The sequence below is a fragment of the Odontesthes bonariensis genome, chromosome 14 (assembly GCF_027942865.1).
Source record: "Odontesthes bonariensis isolate fOdoBon6 chromosome 14, fOdoBon6.hap1, whole genome shotgun sequence".
Lineage (NCBI taxonomy): Eukaryota > Metazoa > Chordata > Actinopteri > Atheriniformes > Atherinopsidae > Odontesthes > Odontesthes bonariensis.
In genome coordinates this window covers 23,035,095-23,056,670 of record NC_134519.1, presented here as the reverse complement: position 1 = coordinate 23,056,670, position 21,576 = coordinate 23,035,095, and the positions used below count along the sequence as shown (strand labels likewise).

At 42.5% G+C, this 21,576-nt stretch overlaps 1 protein-coding gene across 1 annotated transcript in view; it reads left to right on the top strand.

Moving 5' to 3' along the window:
* Positions 1-17,740, top strand: part of LOC142399156 (receptor-type tyrosine-protein phosphatase S-like) — a 67,920-nt gene extending 50,180 nt beyond the window's left edge. The window contains exons 13-36 of the mRNA XM_075483645.1: positions 737-1,054; positions 1,153-1,346; positions 1,494-1,520; positions 1,740-1,857; positions 2,060-2,722; positions 3,486-3,580; positions 4,228-4,481; positions 4,760-4,847; positions 5,033-5,251; positions 5,858-6,015; positions 6,650-6,664; positions 6,894-7,006; positions 8,615-8,712; positions 8,979-9,102; positions 9,541-9,716; positions 9,914-10,033; positions 10,775-10,929; positions 11,170-11,455; positions 12,589-12,767; positions 13,128-13,254; positions 13,371-13,496; positions 14,276-14,430; positions 14,571-14,706; positions 15,055-17,740. Of these exons, the coding sequence (XP_075339760.1) occupies positions 737-1,054; positions 1,153-1,346; positions 1,494-1,520; positions 1,740-1,857; positions 2,060-2,722; positions 3,486-3,580; positions 4,228-4,481; positions 4,760-4,847; positions 5,033-5,251; positions 5,858-6,015; positions 6,650-6,664; positions 6,894-7,006; positions 8,615-8,712; positions 8,979-9,102; positions 9,541-9,716; positions 9,914-10,033; positions 10,775-10,929; positions 11,170-11,455; positions 12,589-12,767; positions 13,128-13,254; positions 13,371-13,496; positions 14,276-14,430; positions 14,571-14,706; positions 15,055-15,123 (4,013 nt within the window). The 3' untranslated portion in view covers positions 15,124-17,740. The remainder of the gene's footprint in view (positions 1-736; positions 1,055-1,152; positions 1,347-1,493; positions 1,521-1,739; positions 1,858-2,059; positions 2,723-3,485; positions 3,581-4,227; positions 4,482-4,759; positions 4,848-5,032; positions 5,252-5,857; positions 6,016-6,649; positions 6,665-6,893; positions 7,007-8,614; positions 8,713-8,978; positions 9,103-9,540; positions 9,717-9,913; positions 10,034-10,774; positions 10,930-11,169; positions 11,456-12,588; positions 12,768-13,127; positions 13,255-13,370; positions 13,497-14,275; positions 14,431-14,570; positions 14,707-15,054) is intronic.
* The last annotated feature ends 3,836 nt before the right edge of the window (positions 17,741-21,576 follow it).

The window sequence follows — 21,576 nt, the reverse complement described above, 5'->3', positions numbered from 1 at the left end:
GTGGTGAAGGTGTGTGAATATTTGGGTCATGTTTGCTACGTACCCGAGTGCACGTCTGATTCAATGCTTGTCTTCATTCTAGCCTGACTTTCTATATCAGTCTGAGTGCCTTTTCTCTGTCTTTTTTAAATCTGGATCCTTAATCCTTTTGGCACTGCGTGAGATCTGTTTTAGTTTGTTTTATCTCCTTGCCGTGAAGCCAAGACCTTCCTCGTGTCAGCAGTGGAACGTCTCACAGCACTCTATTATCCCGAGGACTCAAGGATTATGCCGCCGCGGGAGCTGGTGTTGTGAAATGAATATATTTGTCATCCCTTTTAGAAGGAAAGACACATTGTGTTTTTCATTCGCGAAACTGGATCCTTTATACCACTGGCTTCAACAACCAGGGGATAAGATATAATCAATGGCTATTGGATGCACATTCTCTTTGCGTATAATTAAGTTCTCCACTCAGGGTCAATACTTCTGTCTCTGGTTTATTTCATTAGGCTCTAAGCCTAACATAATACTTTTTACATAATGTGTTGCTCCCCATTTTTGTCCGAGCCATGTTTGCCCAATTTTTCTCTCTTTCAGTTCAGTTTACATCGTTTTTTTTATTGTTTCCTTTTTTTTATCCTCATCTCCCTTCCTTTTGCTTGTAATTTTTCCCTCTCTCGTTTCTTGACTTCTATTCTCTTGGGTCTTTCCTAAATTCTTTGCCAACTGCCCTCCTTGCCCCCTGTCCAATCAGAGCCCTCAGCTGCACCAGAGGGTGTGTCCTGTGAGAGTGCCAGCTCCACCTCGCTGAGAGTAAGTTGGAGGCCACCTCCAATGGAGGGCCAGAATGGCGAGTTGGCAGGTTATGAGCTGCAATGCCAAAGAGTTTCTGAGGCAGGAGGTGGAGGTCAGGGCCTGGTGGTGAAAGGGTTCCCCATCCCAGCCCAGCAGGGGCAGGCTGTTATCGAGGGGCTGGAGAAGTGGAGCTGGTACAACATCACCATAGTAGCATCCACTGCAGAGGGGAGCGGACCCACCAGCCCAGCTTTGCTCTGCAGAACAGATGAGGATGGTAAGAGATTATTAATTGTTAAGCTCATTATTTACCGGTTTGGCACTATGTCCCTTGATTAATTCTTTATTTCAATATATTTGGGCGCGTGTGCTTAGTTCCCAGTGCAGCCCCTCGTCAGGTGGACATCCAGCCGCTCAACTCCTCAGCTCTTCGAGTCACCTGGCGCTCTGTGTTGCCACGGTTACGGCAAGGCCAAATCCGTGGCTACCAGGTGCATTTCAGCCGTGCAGAGAGCGGTGAATCACGCACGCTACCCCGGATCAAAGACCTCTTATTGGATGAGTCTCAGGTGATATGATAACACAGTTTTTTAAAGATGAAACGATGTCCAGTTTTTAAAAGCGTAAACATTTTTGGTTTCATTTGGTCGTTTGACTCACTCCTGCTCTCATCTGTCTCGGCCTGCCTCCGGGTTGGGTTGCGTCTGCACAACAAGATGGATGAGGATGATTCCACCCAATATGTGAGTGCAAATAACCCATCCTTTTCTCATTACAGAATAAATCACAGTTTATACATTCAACATAATGCAGCCAATTCATTTCAGTCCTCATTAAGTCACAATAGATTATGTAACTTGATCACTTTCACTGATGCATTATTGTCAGCAAAGAGAAGCTGTTTTTTGCCTAAAACTGAGAGGTTCCATATTTTATTAACTATTACGTGTTCTTTCCCACAGGAGCTCATTTTAGGAGCTTTAAAAGCAGAGACATTGTACTCTGTCTCAGTGGCAGCATATACAACCAAAGGGGATGGAGCGCACAGCAAAGTCAAGCTGGTGCAGACCAAAGGGATCGGTAAGCATATGTCAAGTATATTGCGCTCGTAATTTAGTAACGCACTCAAGGATTGATCTTACAGCAAGCTGTACCGGGAGGCAGCCGTAAATAACAGCCCAATCAATTCTAATTCCTTCACAAGATTTGCATGATGTATAGATATATGGTTTTATAATAGATATCACGACTCATTTTCTTCTGCCTACACTGTTATTTGCAGTGCCCAGCTCCCCCTCCCTTTGGGTGCGTCCAGGATCGGGTTCAACCGTGGTGGTGAGGTGGGCTCCTCCGCTGGATTGCTCTGAGACAGGTTCTGATAGCCGGGGGGCACCAGTGGAAATCCAGGGCTACCGCCTACAGTTTGGCCTGAAGAATACTTCTGTAAACACCTCAATGGATTTTACACATCGTGAAAGAAACTTCACTGTCAGAGACCTCACTCCAGGCTCCTCCTACGTCTTTATCCTGTCTGCAAAGAGCCGAGCAGGCTATGGAGATGTGGTGCAACAGGAAGTAACGATTCCCGTGTTTCCACCTGTAGGATACCCGAAAATAGTTGACTTAGTAAATGCGACTTGCTGCTCCCTCCAGTTCTCCTGGCTGCCTCCTGCCCCAGATGAGTGCAACAGTGTCATTACAGAGTACACTGTAGCTTACAAAAAGGCTGCATCCCCCGTCCCCTCTGCTGACCCCGTCCCCTCTGCCTTACCAGCCCCTTCTGCTCCTCCATGGCTGATCACACTGCCAGCAAGTGAGTCCAGCTACACCATCTTGGGCCTCAATCACAGCACAGCCTACGAAGTGCGACTCAGAGCCCATAACAAGGCAGGGCCAGGTCCATTCAGCCCTCCATTGGTGTGCCTCACCCTGGCCTTTGAAACAGGTAGGGTTGGCCTCAGGCCTGGGTAACACCTTTCAACTTCTAAGCACTGGTTCAACTTCACATCTCCCCTGATTGTGGAGTTCCCTTTAAAACACTAATCTAACAGAAGTCTGGGCCAGTTCTTACAGGTCTGCCTTTCACCAGTGCACCTCAGAGAGACGGAGAACTGCAAAGCCCAAAGGAACACGACTACTTCCCCCAAATCTCCTCCACTCACTCACTCACTTATACCTTCATCACCTACCCTTCACCACCCGTGGAAGCAGGTTGAGTGTTAATGGATGTTTGCTTCAAAAGCACTGCTTATCACAAACCCTCAGGTAAAAGTCAATACAGGGTTTGGACGTACAGTATCTACCAAAGAAGGTAAGTGTTCAGTCTTATTTGAAGGGAAAACTGCCGCCTGGTGCTGTACCTGCAGGTAAGCTTTTCTTTTTTTTTAATCTGATAGACCTTCACTGCCACCTTTCCAAAGCCTCTGCTGACAAGCTGAATTCTGAGTTGATCAAACACAAACTTACACTCTGACAATGTGGCATGTCACATTCCTGTAGCCAATCTGTCTGTTACTTGTACTTCTCAATCTTTCCATCCACTCACCTCATCACCTGCCCATCCTCCTAACCGTCATGTCTTTTTCACCCAGTAACACATCAGACTCCACTTTTGCAGGTTTGCACCTGGAAACCAGAAGAGCAAGTGATTTGTATGAAAAACTTCATCACGAGTAACTTTTTTTTTTTTTTGGTTATTTGCATCCTAGATGTGCCGAGGAATTTTTCAGTCAACCTGGCTACAAAGACCAGTGTTCTTCTCACCTGGGAGTTTCCAGAGACCAGCAGCTCCTATCGTTTTATTGTATGTAATCGCCTATTGACTGTGCTTTTCATGTCATTAGAAGGCAACAATAAGTGACATGACACAACATATTGGTTGAGAAAGTTAGATGATGCTTAAAATAAGTTCCTATGTTTTTAATAAGCATAACCCCACGTGAAATGGGCCACTAAGAGAATGCTGGGGTGATACAGTGTAAAGTTACACTGAAAAAAACACTGACTGTATTTAACTAAATCTGCATACCAGCGCCTCTACAGTTCTTTCATTAGTATGCTGTTTCTTGGCTGGGCCAAGCAACTTCCTGGAGTTTCCACTGGTTGCTTAGCAACTAGTCCTGGCAAAGCAATAGTTTGGCTTGTAATGCCCCAGTTTCGCATTTTGTTTTTTTGTATGGATTTAACAAAGGACATGGGTCTCTAGAGCCAGGTTAGTTGTATCTCTCCGCTTAAAATCTTTACGCTAAGCTAATTTAGCTCACTTTAGGTAATGGCACAAGAAGGGGATGACATGATCTTGACATGTACAGTAGTTCCCAAAATGTTAAAGTTTTTTTCTCAGATTAAATCTTTATCCATATTAACTAAGTGAAAAATTGAAAAAAATGGTTGAATTTAGTGTTTTAGCATCAAACTATGCCTTTTATTTATACCTTCCCAACCCTCTAGGTGGAGTATAACCGTCTGAAGATGGAGGTGGATGCTCGCCTGAGAAAGGCAGTCATCCCCAACCTTCAGCCCGATACCAGCTACGACTTTAAAATCACAGCTCCTGAAGGCAACATGGGAGGCCTCCGCCTTCGCATAAACGCCAAGACATCCCCGCCAATCACCATCCGGCGCCCTGAAATTGACCACACCCGTGAAACTGAAACCACCGTCACTATTATCTTGCCATCACTAGAAACTCGCACTCCTGTCAAGTAAGATTGAAAAGTTTAGTTTTAGATGCTGTTACAGTCTTTGAAATAGTTGTAATTTCCTACAAAGTGTGTCAGCTTGACTGCTGCATTGTAATCATCTGACTTGGTACACTCAAGTCAGATGGCTGCACTCTGTAACAGAGGAAAGTATGATGACATCATTGCCAGACTGACAAAGTGTTAAAGATATTTTCTGCAATGCGATGAGTTGGCAAGAAAAATTCCCGTCATAAGAGTGCAGCTAGCCTTATGTTGTTTTTCCTCCTTTGCTTCCCCAGGAATGTTTATGTCGTCGTGGTTCCACTGCGGAGGGGCCGTGGCATCCTCAGACACCCCAAGAGCCCAGACGAAATGGACCTAGAGGAGGTGAGAACCACAATAATGATGTCTGAGCCTGGACTCAGGAAAAGACCCATCAACACACACAATACCATCTCTAAGAACTCCTGGCAACGCTAACCCTTTTTAAGTCAATAATAGTGTTGAAGTATTAGTTATAGAATGTAGAGTGCTTCATTTTTTTTCTGTTGGTGCCTTCACACTCTCTTCAGCTGTTAAAAGACATCAGTCAAAGGCAGAGGGATTCTCGACAGCAGAAGCAGGTGGACTTGAGGCGGGCTTACATCACAGCCCGTTTCACACCTGCCACCCTGCCAGCCTTCTTCACCCTCGGGGACCAGCTGGACTATGGAAGCTTTGAGAACCGAGCTTTAGAGCCAGGGTTGGAGTACGTCTTCTTTATCCTGGCTGAGCTGAACTCCACAACAGGGGTACGCAATGACACTCTGTTAGAGACTCTTTTTTTTCTCTCCGTGTTCATAAGCCCTCCCTCATTCCGTGCCGCCTGCGTTTCTCACCTGGAGGCTGTCACTATTCATTGTGATCAATATGTCTGAGCTGCTAAAACAATGTAATTTGCATCAGTCAAACTGTTTCAAAGAAATGCAGTGACCCTCACAAACTTCCATTACTAATAATGGGTTTAAACTGGAATAGACGTACATGCATAATGTGAACTTTATTTTACAATAAAAAACACAGGAACAAAAATGCAACAATTCAGACCTCGGTAATGGTAGATCCTGTATGTGTATGTTGTCTCGGATGCACATAAAATCAGCCTGACCTGGACAATATCTGTTCAGTTAATGCAATCCACTGTAACAGTTTGGCGATGATGCAATTGTGCTTGGATGTTTGCACTGTATAAGCAAGCAGTGGATTAAGTACTGTGCTTGTTTATTTGCCAAACTGTCGCCATTATTTTTAGGTGTTCATGATATTTCTTTTCCCACAGAGATTAACGAAAAAAATATGATTGTGTTATCCTACGAACAAAAAGTAACTGACTATGTTTTTGGGATGTTTTTCTCCAGAGGATGTATGTGGCCAGCCCCTACACAGACCCGGTCATTGCCCCGGATTCAGACCCCCAGCCTTTTGATGCAGGTGATGGTCTGATCTGGGTGGTTGGACCTGTCTTGGCTGTTGTCTTCATCATCTGCATCGTTATTGCTATCCTCCTTTACAAAAAGTGAGTGGGATGAACTTCATAAAAAGCAAATGTCAAGTTTACAACCATAGCAATGACTCAGACTGTTGGTCACATCAAGTAAATGCCAAAGCAGCTTTGATTCTCTTAGAGGATGAGACTGGATTTATTCTATGTTTTTTTCAGAATGTCAACAGCTTCCATGAGAAGCACCAATGATTTTATTTATAAAGTAAATGTTACTTCCTGCAAGCAGAATGTTTAAATAAGTGTTAGGGACTGTTTTCAAGAGTGAATTAGTATATGTAAGCCGTTGTGGTAGATGTTTATATCAGCAAGAGTGCATGTAGGATGGAATTGAAAGTGCCAGTGCCCATTTTTTAGCGCTGTGCCTTTTTTTCTATTTCTATCTGCAGCTCTCGCTGATATTTCTTGCAGTCTGGCAGCTTTTCTCCCACAACTGCTCAAAATTCATCAAATATGTCCCAGTTTAGAAGTTGGCTCTCCCCTCAGACAGCCATCAAACAAGTCTGACCCTGCTGTAGGCCTGTGATATCTGCTGCAAGCCATCAAGCTTTTGAATACTAATGCAAAATATTGATTTTCCTCCCTAACAATCTGTCTGTTTCCTTCCTTTTCTTCCTCTTAACTATTCCAACCCTTGTTTCACGGGAAGCAGCAAACCTGACAGGTAAGATTATGCCAATGTCAAACTTTGTTCATTTTAACCCCCAGCAATTACATGGTACCAAATGCTGTACGGAGAATTTGTAAAAAGGTGTAAAACGCCATGTCTTTTAATGCACTATTTAGTCGAATTAAATAGCCATGCTATGGGTGTGTCAGTATTGTGTGTCGTTTTCTGATCCTGGTCGATTGTTTGTGAGCCTTCCTCCTTTGTTTCACTGATGTCTCACCAGCAAGCGTAAAGACTCTGAACCTGGAACCAAGAGCCTTTTGAACAACGCAGAGATGATGGCCCACCACCCGACAGACCCTGTGGAGATGAGACGCATCAATTTCCAGACTCCTGGTATGAAACATGGACCCACACTGGCACCCAAAGACATACGCTTTGTATTTGCATGATAAAGTGTGCTTCCAAGGGCTCATCTCATTTAGAAATGAAATATTCATGAAGCTAATTTTATCCTTGCTAAGATTATACAGACAAGACTGAGAAAGTTCTCCCCATCGCAGCCAGCACATACCTGGCAGCTTCCAGTCGTTTCTAGGATCAAAATGGCCGCTGCCCAGGTAGTACAGTCAGTGATTAGTCACATCTGAGTCATAACGGTGTGATGAGAGCTCATCATCTCCGCTCGCCCACATTCCACATGCCAGGCTGTGGATAGCAGGCAGAAATCTGCCTTAACACTTTTGAATGTGTAAAGCTTAAAATGTTAGCTCAAACTATGTGTTGTGGGTTAACAGTGATTGTTCGTAAAGATAATGAAAGGGATAAGGTCCGTTTACAGTAATTACACCGATGTTACTGCTCTCCACAGTGTGAGATCTAACAACACAGCTGCTGTGGACGAGGCCCACGGGATAGTGATCCTTAACTTTCCCTTCTTTCATTCAGTCAACATCCAAGTAACACTGAAGGATTTGAAAGACTGCTCTCGCTATGTTTTGGGTTGAAGGAATACTGAAGCATGTCTGTTGAAAAGGCAGTGGGATGTGTCACCATGGAGAAAGGTTACCTGCCAGGATGCAAAAGGTCAAACAAGACAGATGCTTATTCAATCAATAGATGAAAGCTTCGAAGTCTTCTATTTTTACATGTTCTTGGGAAGCAAAGAAACCCCCACAGAATACAGCGCCCCAGCTCCTCTCGTTCATCATAAGTATTTCTTCCTCTTGTGTGGCAGAAACCTTGAAACTCCCTCCTCGCCCACCTCTTCTCCCTGGAGATTTGTGCTTTAGAGATGCCCGACATCGCTGAAATTTGTTTCCAACAAAACCAGCTGATGCTATTTGAGGTTGTTTTGTATGCGACGGAAGCATTTTGTTGGGGTTACCTGTGGATGCTGCCGTGTTGATCCGTGGAGGAGCATAATCAGAGCATGGATTTGATAGATATAAAAGCAGAATGCTTTTCATACTGTGTCAGCATGCGTTTTAATTCAGCGAAGCATGTGAATGCATCCTGGTTTTGTGGCAGTTAGGATTGTGTTTATTTTAAACACAGAAATATTGCCTTGGTTTATTGCAGCGACCACCTGTTGTTTTGTTTTCTATAATGGCAGATGGATTGTTCCAGTTCGTCTTTTTTTTTTTTTTTATTCCAACTGTGAAAATAAATTACTATATGAGCCATAGGTAGCTTCCTTAATGTGTCTGTAAGAATGTGTGTGTGTGCAACCCTCCTAATTAGTGTTCTGTCTGAGTTTGTTTTTACCGAGTCTCTGCTCTTCTGATCGTGGAGAAAGCAATTTATCAAAGAAAAACAATTTGCAAACCAGACTCGCCTCACTTTGTCCCCACACATGGATCAAAATTGATTTTCTGCCTCAGTAAATGATGATATGTGGATGTTGTCTGATTGTATCATTATTTTCACACATTTGCATAAGAGCTGTAGTTTTAGGTAGTTCAGCTGAAGTCTGCAACACCTCTGACCCTTGTTGTAATGTAGGAATGATGAGCCACCCTCCCATCCCCATCAGCGAGCTGGCTGAGCACATAGAGCTGCTGAAAGCTAACGATAACTTGAGACTCTCTCAAGAGTATGAAGTAAGTAATGCATCATCATTTCATATGCAGAAATGAATTGTTAACAACCTTATTGTTTAGAAAAGCTGAGCATGTTAAGCCATTGATTCATAAAACCCATGTTGTTTAATCTTTTTATCTGTTTTGACTGTATGTTCATGATTTATTCAGTTGTTCATTATATTGCTCTGGCTTGTCTACATTACAGAGCACTCTCTTTCTATTATGTTGAAATGCACCACTTGATATGCACACATTTAATGTGTGCATTTGCTGCTTTTATCCAGTCAATAGACCCCGGTCAGCAGTTCATCTGGGAGCACTCCAACCTGGAGGTCAACAAGCCCAAAAACCGCTACGCTAACGTCATAGCATACGACCACACCAGAGTCACCCTGGCTCCCATAGAAGGTGAGGACTACCCTGCGATGACTATCAAGTCAAAGAAGTTGTGTTGTTCTGGGGAGAGTCGGAGCATGTTTGAGTTCAGAGGGTGAACACAAAAAGTTGTGGTGGGAGGCTGGGGGAGCCGCATGATGGATGAAATCGGAAATTGCAAACAGTGCTGAAGACCTGCTGTGTGCAGCAGCGTGAGACTAACAAACAGGGTGAGAGCATTCAAGTGCAGCCAGAACTCCTCCAGAACAAGCGGGGGGGGGGGTTGTGATCTGCAGCCCCTGAATTCACACTGACGGAGTCCTGTTTGTTTGTTGTCGTCTTGTCGAAACCGCGGGTGCCAGAAACAAACGTTTCCTTTGATTGCTTAATGTCATACACAGAGGTTAATTTATGATGACGCTTATGCAAAATGCAGTTGGCAAGAGCCTCACGAGTGTCTCTCGTTTGAAGGTATCCTGGGAAGCGACTACATCAATGCCAACTACATTGATGGCTACAGGAAGCAAAATGCCTACATCGCTACCCAGGGACCACTGGCAGAGACGTTTGGGGACTTCTGGAGGATGGTGTGGGAGCAGCGCACTGCCTCTGTCGTGATGATGACACGCCTGGAAGAGAAGTCCCGGGTATGAAACCAGGCCCTCACCCACTGACCCAAATCCACATTTTCTTTTATTCGCTAGAGTACTGTCATACACAACGTACTGTCTGTCTTACCTGCAGTTTATGATTTCATTGAATGTGCGGCTGAACAAGTTGATTAAACTGACCAAGAATGCTGCTCCAGTGTGCAAACGTTACTGACTCTCCTGTAACCTTACAGATAAAGTGTGACCAGTACTGGCCAAGTCGCGGCACAGAAACATACGGGATGATCCAGGTCTCACTGCTGGACACAATGGAGCTCGCCACATTCTGCGTTCGCACCTTTTCCCTGCATAAGGTGAATTATTTTGCTCTTTGCTCTCCTTAAGCCCCCAGCTCCAACTCTATCCACCCTCGACTCACCGCTCTGCCCTTACCTCAATAAGGGTTATTGCCACTGAAAACTCCTTTGATCCCTTGAGCTAACAGTTTGAAACCAGGTGCAACTGACACAATCATGAATTCCTGCCATCGCTGAGCAAGTGGTGGATGTGGACACACGGAGGGTAATAGATTAGTCTGGGAGTCGTGGAGTGTTCAAACCAGGCCAGCCTCCCTGTGTCAGGCACTGAGATGTGATCACTGCTGGAAGCAGAGCAGTTTCTTCAAGCACAGGGCTAATCTAGGAGCGTCAGGCTGACTTGTCTCTGTGGCCTACTTAGAGACACAGAAACTAGGCCAAATGTAGCTCCAGTGCACGACTGCTTCTCTGCATTTTTGTTGATGGTTTGTAAAAAATTAAGTTAGGAGATATATTAAACTGTAGAATGTTGGTCATTGAAATTTTTTTAAATGACATTTTCAGTAAAATGATGGTGTTGTTGGGATACATGCAGTGAACAGGATTTGATTTTCATTTCTTGCAGTGTCATTGCATAAATCCATTTAAAATATTCTCTTACACAGCCCTGTGAGAAGAAAACTGAATAGGAAATTGTCTTCTCTGCGATACAACAATGCCGATTCACTCATGCGAGCGTTCACACAGATATGACTTGAGAAAGTAAAGTCGATTTTTCCCAACTGTGTCCCATGCCAGAGTGGAAGCAGTGAGAGGAGGGAGGTGCGTCAGTTCCAGTTCACAGCCTGGCCCGATCACGGCGTGCCAGAGTACCCAACCCCCTTCCTTAACTTCCTCCGCAGGGTGAAAGCCTGCAACCCTCCTGATGCCGGACCCATCATTGCTCACTGCAGGTAAGTACAAACTCAAGTTTATCTTTCTCTCAAAGAGTTAGATTGTAAGACCGATCCCCAAATTTGCCAGCCTGGTTCTGCAATGTAAGAGAATTTGACACTCATTTACTCTTTGGACAAAAAAGCCTGAGTGTATGAATTCAAAATGACAGTTGAGCATTGCAACTCTGTTTCACAAGTTTTTGGAACTATACCTTTTTAATTGAATATCAAAAGGAAGTATTTCTCCCTCTCTATCAGTGCTGGTGTCGGTCGCACTGGTTGTTTCATCGTCATTGATGCCATGCTGGAGCGCATTCGACATGAGCGCACTGTGGACATCTACGGTCATGTGACCTTGATGCGCTCGCAGAGGAACTACATGGTTCAAACGGAAGACCAATACAGCTTCATCCACGAGGCCCTGCTGGAGGCCGTGGCCTGCGGGAACACGGAGGTGGCCGCCCGGAGTCTGTACTCCTATATGCAGAAGCTGTCCAAGGTGGAGCCTGGAGAGCATGTCATCGGCATGGAGCTGGAGTTTAAGGTGGGAAAGCGGGCCAAGAAACTTTATCCGGCTGTGTTTGAATAAAATAGTCAGTAAATGCATTGTGCTGGGAGCAGTTAAAGTAGAGTTGATCTTTGCCTCTTAAAAATAAAATTTTTCACTGCTCGTGGGAAAAAGAAAAAGATTACTGGACCTGAAAACAACTGGTCAGCTAAGGTGAGACTCTTCAGGCAAAACCACAGTTCTTCCCTCCATTCTTAAATTGTGGGCTGTTTGGCTGCCATTACATGTCCTCTGTAAGCCTAGTAGTTTAATGCATTTTGTTCAATGGGCATTCATGCAAGTCAATGCATATTGAAAGGCACAATTTCCATAGAAGTAATCAGTGGTCAATGTTGAGTGAGTAATACATATCTGTAGAGACTATTATCTTGAAGAGATTTTTCTGCATACTTCAAACCCTAAAGTATATCAATGTGCTTAAATCTTTATATACAGTCGATGCACTAACTATTCTTTCCTGAAAACGTGAGCAAATTATGGGTTTCTGCCCAGCTGTGGACTACAATTTTTTTTTTTCAAATGGTTATAACAAAAAAAAAAGTTTAAAATCCCCTCTACGTGAAACAAAAATGGAACACAAAGTTTGAACCCGGCTTCATCCACCGTTCGGGTTTTGCTCTCGAAATGCTTGTGCGTTAGCACATAATTAGATGAAATCTCTGAAAATAACTCTTTTTATTTTGAGCTGATAATTGGGAACAGAAAATTAGTTCATGACATGTTTCTCTTTTTTAGTGTGAACGGATTATATTTGGGCTTTGGAATGTTTGTGACATAAAAGAAAGATATTTAAGGATGTAACATTGTGCTCTGGAAACTGACTCAAAAATCTCACTAATTAGACGATATTGAAAAAAATATTAGAAAGAAATTCTTAGTATGACATTTCCTCCTCTTTACTACCCTCTTTCTTTCATTTCAATGGGTACTAAATACCATCAAAGCATTGCACATTTGCTGACAAGGCAGTTTATCCAAAATAAGCTTCCACACTGGTTTTCCAAATCCCTTTTTATTTGCTAAATGATTTTGTTTCTAAAGTAGAAACACACGGTCAAACATGACTTATTATCATCATTTATTGTCTTTTTTTTGTCTTGTCATTCCAGCGTCTGGCTAACACCAAAGCCCACACGTCCCGATTTGTCACCGCCAACCTCCCCTGCAACAAATTCAAGAACCGATTGGTGAACATTATGCCCTATGAAACCACTCGCGTATGCCTGCAGCCAATCAGAGGCCTGGAGGGCTCCGACTACGTCAATGCCAGTTACATAGACGGATACAGGTATGTTTTTCATGTGCAAACACTAATCTGACCTGACCCTCCTGTCCTCTTATGGTGGCTTGATAAGTGAATGGACTGGAGAGCTTTTCACCGCAGCGCTCTCATCTGTCATGTCCTGTCAGACTTGTCATTACTGTGTACACGTTCCCACACTGCGCGGCACTCGTCTCAGTCTCTGTAAACTGGACGGACACCAAAGACGTTCTGATGATTCAGCCATTCAGAGAGGTTGTGCGCACGTGTTTTGACTGTTCTTCTGTAACGCCTGAAGCCTGCCCTCATTTGCCTGGCAGATGAAGAAACAAGGACAATAAAAGAAGGAGGTGGATACATAACGAGTGTGTGTGTTTGTGTGTGTAGGCAGCAAAGAGGCTACATTGCCACCCAAGGTCCACTGGCTGAGACTACGGAGGACTTCTGGAGAATGCTGTGGGAACACAACTCCACCATAGTGGTCATGCTGACAAAACTGAGAGAAATGGGACGGGTATGGCCGATATATGTTTACATGTGCACTCTACAAATAACTGATCTTGTAACATTTCAAACTTCTTCGCAATTTTCACGGATTTGTTGATTTGTTTTGTCTCCCTGCCCTGTTAGGAGAAGTGTCACCAGTATTGGCCCGCAGAGCGCTCTGCCAGGTATCAGTACTTCGTGGTTGACCCAATGGCGGAGTACAACATGCCTCAGTACATCCTCAGAGAGTTCAAAGTTACAGATGCCAGGGTGGGTTTATACCATGGTGTTTTTAAGCACTCCTTGTCCTTTTGTATGTTGCATGCAGACTGTGGAGCATCCCAATCCTTGACTTTTTGGCTCTGTTCCTTCATTAGAGGGCAGTGACGCATAGCATGTCTTATCGACCTGTGGTGTGTGTTGGTTTGTGAGTATTTTGTATGTGAATGCGTGCAACACAATAGTTTTGCACTATTGACAAATTGCTGTGGGCTGCTAATTCAACCATGGTGTCTCCAAATTACCTTGATAGTGCATGTGTGAGTGTGTGTTAGCGCGTGTGAGAGGCTGGTGTGCACACGCACTCGTGCACACATGTGCCAGTCATAGATAACTCCAGTTAAGCCCTGTCCTGCAGTGACGCCACATCGACAGATGCTCTATTGATCGCCATTAAAGGGGAGTCAGAAAGGCTGAGCAGAAGAGAAAAGATGTAATTGCCCACTGAGTGGCTGACAGTAGCAGACGTACTGACGTTACAGCTTTAAGTTAACCACAGCCTCTGATGCAGGGTCAGATAACAGTAATCATTAGAAGGAAAAAAAGGATATTGCCTGGCAGAGGCTCTCCTCTCAGTCAATATAGCAGGAAGAAGCTCTGTAAATAATCTTTGTAAAATAATCACCTCACATAAACAGTAACCACATATTTTCAATAGAAGCATTATTTTGGTTGAAAAGACATTCGACAGACTTCCAAATCAACTCAGTGTGCAGGTTTTCCAGATATATTTACACGGCCTTCTTTCTACCAACTCCTCACTCCTTCAGGATGGCCAGTCGCGAACGGTGCGTCAGTTCCAGTTCACTGACTGGCCAGAGCAAGGCGTGCCCAAATCTGGGGAGGGCTTCATCGACTTCATTGGCCAAGTGCACAAAACCAAGGAGCAGTTCGGCCAAGATGGACCAATCACCGTTCACTGCAGGTGATCAGATGCTTTCATCTCGGCAGCTCGTGAAAAAAAAAAACAAGTCACTGTAAAGTGTGTTTTTGTCAGCGTGAAGCTCACTGAAGTGGGACAGCCGGTACGTAACTATGCTGAAATCTTGTCCTTGGTGGCTGCAGTGCTGGCGTGGGGCGGACCGGTGTCTTTATCACTCTGAGTATTGTCCTGGAGAGGATGCGTTACGAAGGGGCAGTGGACATCTTCCAAACTGTCAAAATGCTGCGGACACAGAGACCAGCCATGGTGCAGACTGAGGTAAACACACTCACTGAGCAGGGCTGAGACACAACAAAGTCGCTGGTGCATCACAGGGTTGGTTTTGCTTGAGGCTATAGTTCTGTTTTTCTGTCCTTATTTATTCTATTACTATTTATAAATTAAATCAGTTTAATTATTTTAAGGAAAATCTCTATATTTTCGTGTTCTCTGCTTGTTATACACATTTGTGGTTCTGTCTTTTCAAACATAACCCACCCCCGAAGTCTCAGTTGTAGTAAAGTAAACTTTCCCATAAAATCTGCTGTGAGAAAATTCCTTTTCATGACAAGTGGGATTGTTTTTTTTTTTACATATCCTTACTTTGTCTTTTCGTCTCTCACCCAGGATGAATACCAGTTCTGCTACCAGGCTGCTCTGGAGTACCTGGGTAGCTTTGACCACTATGCAACGTAAGAAAAGAGACAACCATCCATCCATTGTTCTGCTTCGAGGCCCACAAAACAATCCAACAAGTGACAGGAGCGACACAAGCGGTGTGAGACAATGTGAACTTTGAACCTTTTCTGGAAGCAAGATATAAAGACAAATTCTACACCAACAAGCAACAAAAACAGCAGCAAGAAATCTCTAACAGCATCCACGCTCATCAGGAGTCTCCCTGGTGGGTGTGGAGACTGTCCGTGTGTAATCCATATACTTACCTCAGTGTTCCGGTGTGAAGGACGTATAATACATGTTTGTTGTGGTAAGCTATCTCCAGTATGAACCAGTGAAATACAAATGGCTTCTGAGGAGGAGTTATGATACTCTTATGTATAAAAAAATAGAAAAAGATTTAGGAAAAGAAAAAAAAAAACACAAAGAGCCTGGATATTTGCTGCACCCTAAATGGGCTTTTTATCCTCAACTTTGTATCTATTGGTTAGATGTTCTAAAGGAGTTACAAAGTGAACATTTCTATGTTTCTGTGAGTCGATTTCAAAGGCGTCTACTGCCACCACAGGTAGTTCTGACTACAGTCTGAAGCAGATGTCTAATTCATGCGTCAGCGGAAGCCTCCAGTATGGACCCAACCACCCTGAGGACTTTTGGAGAAGCATGCGGATGCTCCTTTACCCGATGCACAGTGCCAAGAGAAACCATGCAGCGCGAATAAGAACTGTGGCCTATAAGGAGAAATACCTCCTTTTGTCATCCAGCAAAACATAAAGTCGGACGGTTCTGAAAAAATTGGTCAAGCATCAGCTCTCACCCCCTGATCACATCCTCACTGAGTAATAGCTGGCCTCAGAACTGCAATTAGAGTCCCTCGTATCCTTAACTGGGCTGAGATTTGTAGTCCAGTGCATTCCTCATTGAACAAACTTGCTTGCTATTTGCTGTAGTCCTTGTTCATCCTCCAGCTCAGCTCCTCTTGATGTCAGTCCCATTGTGTCATTTCAGCTGTGACCTATTGGAAGAGACGCTAGGAAAAAAACTCAGCTCCGCCCACTTTATATCTCTCTTGGTTCTCAGCCCATCTCTGTAGATTTTTCTGTGTTTTTAATGTATTTATTTGCCTTACACTGGTGGTTTTCTTGTCTTTTAACATGCTGCTTAATGCTCATGCATTTTGTGCTAAATTTTTACTGTTGTACATTATCTTCATCTGAGGATGAAAGTTGTCTCGTGGTCATCTTCTGCCTCTGAAGCTTCCCTACTTGAATGGCACCACTTTGCAGTTAAATCCTTCATATATTTTTACTAGTTAAAGCTACTGTCAATGAAAGGTAATGAAAGAAATTCTGAAAATATTCAGAGCAAACGGTGACTCGTTTGCTTTCAACAGTCCTCCCGTTTCCCACCTCGTTAGATTCCCTTTAGAATTTACTCTGTTCCTCAAATTCCTCTGTACAGAAGTTTCCAACTCTACCAATCAATGTATTAGCCTCCGTCTAACTTCCGTACAACTGCACAAGACTCTGATATCGGTGTATATTTTTCTTAATTTGACATATAATCAGAATTGGCCCAATATGGTGACGAACGAGCACAGCGATGGCCCAGTGTATCAGCAGTCTTGGGCAAATTCACCAATTTTGTACATACAGTTTATCATTGGAGTCCTATACAGTACAGTTACATACGTCTGAGCACAAGATATAATGTGGGATTGGATGTGATGTAGTACTTATTGTCGCAAAAAAGCCTTATTGTTACCGTTCACTTTGACATATTTATTTCATATGATTTTTAAAGATATTATTCTATTTTGTTATTTTTTACGTTTGTTTTTATTCATTTTGGATTTCTAACAATTATAACCAATAAAATGTTGTAACTTGTTTCTTTGGCCAGCCAATGTTGCAGTATAATATTGTCACTGTTTGTTTTTTTTATTTTCAATGGTCAGTTTTGGTGCTTTTTATTTGCTTTGTTATGATAAAGTATGCCCTCTGTGTAGGGTGCTATTTGATACTGATTACTGATGTCTGACTAGTTAGCTAGAGATGTACATTAGAGGCAGAACTAGATTAAGTTTACAGTGATGCTCTCTTGATGCTCTCCCCCCATTCAGCCTACACAGTTATAGCAGCGGTGGGATCACAGCAGCAGAGGCATGTTTCACCCCTGGGTGACAGGTCTAAGGGCATCAAAAAAATTAGATAAATAGAGCAGGCTTATCGGTGAAGACCTTTTGACAAACTGTTGATGTTTGGTTTGCTTGAAAGCACAAGGTAGCAAGTGTATTTTTGACAGAGAATGGGTAAGAATTGCCTAGCTACACACTTTACACACCCTCAAAAAATATTGTCTGAACCTGAAATTATTCTGATATGAACTCTACGTGTGGTCCACAAGTCTTGACGATGTTTGACATATATGAAATATGTTATTCCTTCAATTTCTAATGATAATTGTGTCAAGAAATATAAAAAGGCACACATGAAACATTGTATGAAATGTGTTGAGGGCCAGCTCTGATGATGCCATCCCCCTCACTTATGTACTTGTTCTTTCCTTTCAAACCATAGATGTAGATATTGTATCTTGACTTTGTATTAAAAGCAGAATGATTGGATATACAGCACACTGAGCTGCTTGATTCCTGTGGATTTTTGTCCTTTTATGTTATTCACTATGAGTCCACTAGATGGGGCCAAAGACACTTGAAACTAAACTGTGCACCTGTAACTACAGCCCAAAAAACTGGACAAATAGAAAGTGTTTCATTCAAGTTTTATCTTCTTTTGTTGCAATCAACATTTAGTTTAAAATTGTCTCAGTGAGAGTGCATTCAGCGCCACTGAAGAAAAAGAGTTGGGTGCTTTGAGTGCTTTTTAGGATTTGATTTAACCGCCTTTCTTTTTTTTTGCCCGTCATGCAGCAGCAACTTGGTCCATATCAGAAGGAAACGAATGATAAGAATGGAGAAACATTGCCATGACTAGCTAACTTATGTTAGGATAGAAAATATATGCTACTTTGACATTTAACAACTAGATAGGCTAATACTGATACCTATTTTGGAAGCTGGCATGTGGCAAGTACAGAAATTGGGGGGTATAGCTGCCCTGTCTCTATACAAATGTAAAACTAACCACATAACCTCCCCTTTTAAGCCATGTGGCACACTTTGATTAAACAATTAACATACATTTATACAGAATCATTTATTGAACATGAATCATGCTACTATTTTCATAACAGCTAATGATGGGAACACATTACATTTTCATTTTGACATTTTTCGGACAGTTACTGTATGCCTATATAAAAAGAGATGTACACTGTTTCGCAAAAGTCTTGAGCCACCTAATTTGTTTTATATATTGCCAGAAAAATGAGAAGTAGACGCAGCAATTTATTGAAACATATGCGTACATAAATGGAAATAGGTATCGCCTACAGGTGAAAAACAATAGCTTACAAGCTTGAAAGTCAATATTTGGTATAAGCACCTTTATACTTCAACTTAGCCTGAACGCTCTTAGACTAGCTTTCTTCTAACTTCTTTAAGTGGTCTTCAGGAATAGTTTTCCAGGCTTCTTGAAAGACATCCCAAAGCTCTTCTTTTGATGTTGGCTGCCTTTTATTCAATTTTCACCGTCAATCTGATCCCACGCTGCTTCAGCAATGTTGAGGTCAAGGCTCTTATGAGGAGGCCTGATGCCACTGATTTTCAGTACAGTTCTTGCGTCATTTGGCATATCGCTGCCTTTTTTCCCTGTTTCCCCTTCTTAACAATGGTTTTTTGACAGCAAATCTTCCTTGGAGACTGTGTCTGATGAGGCCTCAGTGGGCAGTAGATCAATCAACTGAAGGTCCAGATGTATCTCGTGTTTTTGCTGGGTTTTTCCTATTTCCAGATCACATAACCTCCAGATACTGTTCACCTGTCAATTTTTCACACAAGGCTGTTCGGTACATTTCTCCACATTTTTAAGACAAGCTGCACACTATGACAAGACATGCCAAGCGGTCAGCTAATTGCTCTCAATCGATTTTTCCCCTTGTTGGTGCAGAAAAGCTATGCTATGCCTGTCAAACTGTAATATCTTTGGCATTTTTTGTGGATGCAACAAAAGAAATGGGAACCAATTATGTGTCTCTGCAACAGGCTTCTGGTAACAAGTACAATTTAGGATTGTTTTTTTGCTTCATTGTCTGTAATGTGTAGACACAACACATCTTTTGAGCCAAGGGGATGTTTGCATGTCAGAATAATTTCATAGGTCAGTGTTGAGAGGCATAACAAACAAAAAAACATACACACACATTTCTTTGAAAATTGTCAGGTACAGAGACTCAACTGAAAATGAGTGAAAAAGCAAACAATTTCCGAAGAAAATCTTTGAGAGACGTTCAGAAACCCTGGAGAGAAATAGCAAATGGTTTACAAGAAAGTCTTGCTCTTTGGAGGCGTGACTGGCACAGTACAGTAGACGCCAGGAATGTTGCCCATTTCATCAGTGAAAGTATGTTTCTTCAGCGTTGCATATGTCACACCCATGCGTGAGAAGATATAGTCAACTGTAACTCCAATAATGAAGCTCATCTGACCTCGGGGGTTTTGCTCATGCTTCACTTTTTAATATAACGTACCCGATGGAGAGAAGACGTTTGTTTGTGTGAAGTTGGCATTCAGCAACAATATCCTTATTCTTTCTCTGTCTGACATACAGTTATTGCTAGTGAAGAGGAACTCTTTGACACTCAGTGTTCCTCATCAGTCTGGGCTGAAAGTTAAACTTTGAAACCACTGCTTCCTCGAAGTCTCCCAGAGAATCGGCAGCTCATTTGTCAATTACATTTTCAAGACACAACAAGGAAAACAGAGGGACAAGAAAGACTAGAATTTCTGCCCTGTGGTTGTGTGTAAGTTGAGTTCTGAGTTATGGTAGACAGCAACAGACAGGAAATGATTTTTGCTGTACAGGGTGACGTGACAATGAGGTTGGCCTTTGCCTTTTTAACACAAAATGTTCTCATTTCTTTTTGGTCCGTTGGAAAATGTGGGGAAACTGCTGTCATATTTAACGAAGTCTTCAGTCAAAGCCAAAAATGTGTTTTACAGGAGCACAGTGATCTTTGACCACCAAAATTTCCCGCTGAGTCATGTCATTGACAAGAATGGGACAAGTTGATGTACAGCCCAAAACATAATGACTCTGGCTGCGGTGCGGGTGTCACCAGCATGGAGACGTAAACAGAAGGAATGTACTGTTCTGTTCATCAAAAGACAAGCCGTTGATGGTTATTTGAACACCTTAATGACTTCAACTGGCCTGTAACTTTACACGTTACTGAAGGTAAAAGGGGATTCATTATGAAGTCAGCCTCTTTCACCTGGCCAGTATAAACTTTAGTTTCTATTTCCCAAGCTGTTATTTTTATCCTTTAACCTCATGGTGACAGTTCAAACAGAATACAGACACAAGTCACAGGCATGACACACAAAACAACATACAGTGTATATGAATGCAGTGGGTACACTTCTACTACACATTTTATTATCATTATTTTTCATTATTTGGTTTTATTCAACTAAAACAGAAGAATTATGAGATCTAGTAGCTCCCTTCCTCCCTTTACACAGACACTGTGTAAAATGCTGATTGAAAACTTAATGCGTTGATTGATGCAAATCACTTATCATTAAGTCTTATTTATAGATGCAGTGATAAACCGGGTTCCTTTACATTGGTTTTCAAGTACTTGTGAAAACCCACGCGACCCATTCAGGGATTTCTACCACAGACTTATGCCTGACTAAAACCTGAGTATGTTGTTACACGATGCTCCTCTGTTCTTCTCATTAAACCAAATTGCGCTTCATCATCTAATCTAGACTACATTCAAAAAAATATTGGGTTTCATTTTTTATTTCTTTTATTGCAAATCATTGCATCATTTTCATTTGCCACACAGTGTTATCCCAAAGCACTACAAGCAGGGAACACATTTAGGGCCAATGCAAGGTTCAGCATATTGCCCGATGACTGTTGAATCTGGGCGGATTGGGGATTAAATAATCACTCCACCTCCTGAGCTGCTGCCATCCTTATCATTTTAATGTCTTTGATTCGGGGGTTTCTGAAAGACCTTACTTACAGCAGACAGTTGCATTCGACATGAAAAAAAGGAGAAGAGTAAAGATATCAGCGATGGTGCCTTTCTGTTCCATAGTCCCAATGGGTTATCTTCAGTTTATGTATTCATCCTGTTTAGACCTGTGTGTATTCACTGTGAGTCAGAGAAGGACCTGATTTTTTCCAATGTTTTTTATTCCTTGTGTAAGTAATCAGTTGACATCAACAGACACATTTCTTTTTTTTAATTTCATGTCTGCTGTAAGTTTTTTTTTTTTTTAAATGTGTCCTTCAACAACCAAAACCAACTCTACAAAGTTATGTAAAAAGCCCA